This window comes from Penaeus monodon, chromosome 27 (assembly GCF_015228065.2).
Source record: "Penaeus monodon isolate SGIC_2016 chromosome 27, NSTDA_Pmon_1, whole genome shotgun sequence".
NCBI lineage: Eukaryota > Metazoa > Arthropoda > Malacostraca > Decapoda > Penaeidae > Penaeus > Penaeus monodon.
The window spans coordinates 33,243,665-33,245,215 of NC_051412.1; the positions used below are offsets into that span (position 1 = coordinate 33,243,665).

Consider the following 1,551-nt stretch of genomic DNA (forward strand, 5'->3'; position numbering starts at 1 on the left):
TTTTTTTTTTTCACTATGTCTTTTTCAAGTTAGTCAGGAAACCTTGTATAGTTTTAATGAATTGCTATTCTAAAGAATCCGATTTCTCCATTAGAATATATGATATCACAGAAGGATATTTATTATTAATCAGATATAATGCCCATAATGGACAGCCGGGGAAAAGGATTTCCATAATCACTTTACCTGATGTAATGTAACGTCATATGATGAAAAGGAAAAACATGAAGGGATTTTCATTAGTTATTGTATTGCTAGGGATTATAACGTCATTTGTCAGCATTAGATTTTTCCATCAGGAGTATTATTTTTCTTTCAATTATAATACCAGTTTTCGAGTCACCGAATCATGAAATTTGAAGCTAGAGAGAATGAAACGGACGGATTTTTTATATACTCTTATTTCCTACCACAAGAATGGACTCGGATAGCTTTTCTTTTCCAAGGAAGATAGGTGACTTTTTTATATATGTATCTTTAACTATCACGAACGAACAAAGATTGAAACAACTGTTTCTTCCGAAGTCAAAAGGACATTTATATACTTTTTTTTATCGCATGGAAAATGTGAAATGGATTCTCCTTTCAGTTTAGAAGGGCGCGTTGCTTTTATAATTGTATTTTTCCAGTTCGCAAGAGCAAAGACTGAAGTGGCTCTTCCTTTCAGGTCCGGGGGCTTGCGGACTTGGAGCCAACAAATTCCCGGCCATCCTCTCCTGTAGGGGATCAGGGAGGTCAATGTGCCTCATCCTCCCCTTCCCCCAGCACTGGCCCCCCCACCAAATGTGCCACCCCAATTAGCGAACCCCATTCCCCAAATCCTCCACCCTTGGTGAACCCCAAACTGCCGCCCTTGGGAGGCACTTCAACCCACTCTCGGCTGCCCAGTCACCCCAGCGCCCCAGATCCTCCACCTCCTCGACACCCTTCGGTGGAGGCCTCGGCGTTGGCAGCGGCAGTAGCAGTGGCCACGAGACCCCCAGGCCCTCAGCACCCTCACATGCCGCCGGAGTACCACCCATACCCCATGCTACCCCATCGGCCACCATACGATCTCTCATCAGCACCCAGCTCTTCGCTCTTGGCCGTCAGTGAGGCGGATGTGAACAGATCGGAAGAACACAATAAATGCCAAAGTGCTTTGCCAAGATCGCCCTACCAGTCACAGTTGGTAAGAATCTCGTGTCAATGTTTACTTATCTTTCGTTTTAGGTTGTTGATAGAATAGCAATTTATTGTAGTTTATTATATGCGTAACGTACTTACAACTTACTTAACAGCGCAAATGCAGAATTTTGTTCTTAATCGGAATCACTAATTAATACCAAGACTTCATACGTTTATCTAAGATTATATTAAGTAAGACAAATATAAATGGCATACTTAAAATGTATGCATGCATACATATATATGATTAAGGAATATCGGATCCAAATTTCCCATCTCTATTATCATATAAATAATATTATTTTTTGTAAGACCAGTTAAATTAACATTTGGCCTTGCTAGACCTGGAGATAGTATAAATGCATTAGTATAAGCAACATATTC

General features: G+C 40.7%; 1 protein-coding gene across 14 annotated transcripts in view; it reads left to right on the forward strand.

Annotated features, from left to right (window-relative positions):
• The window catches only part of LOC119590797 (E3 SUMO-protein ligase EGR2-like), a 113,995-nt gene that overhangs the window by 109,951 nt on the left and 2,493 nt on the right, over positions 1-1,551 (forward strand). For all 14 annotated transcript variants that reach the window (XM_037939509.1, XM_037939516.1, XM_037939512.1 and 11 more), the window contains one exon: positions 663-1,171. In XM_037939509.1, the coding sequence (XP_037795437.1) occupies positions 663-1,171 (509 nt within the window). The remainder of the gene's footprint in view (positions 1-662; positions 1,172-1,551) is intronic.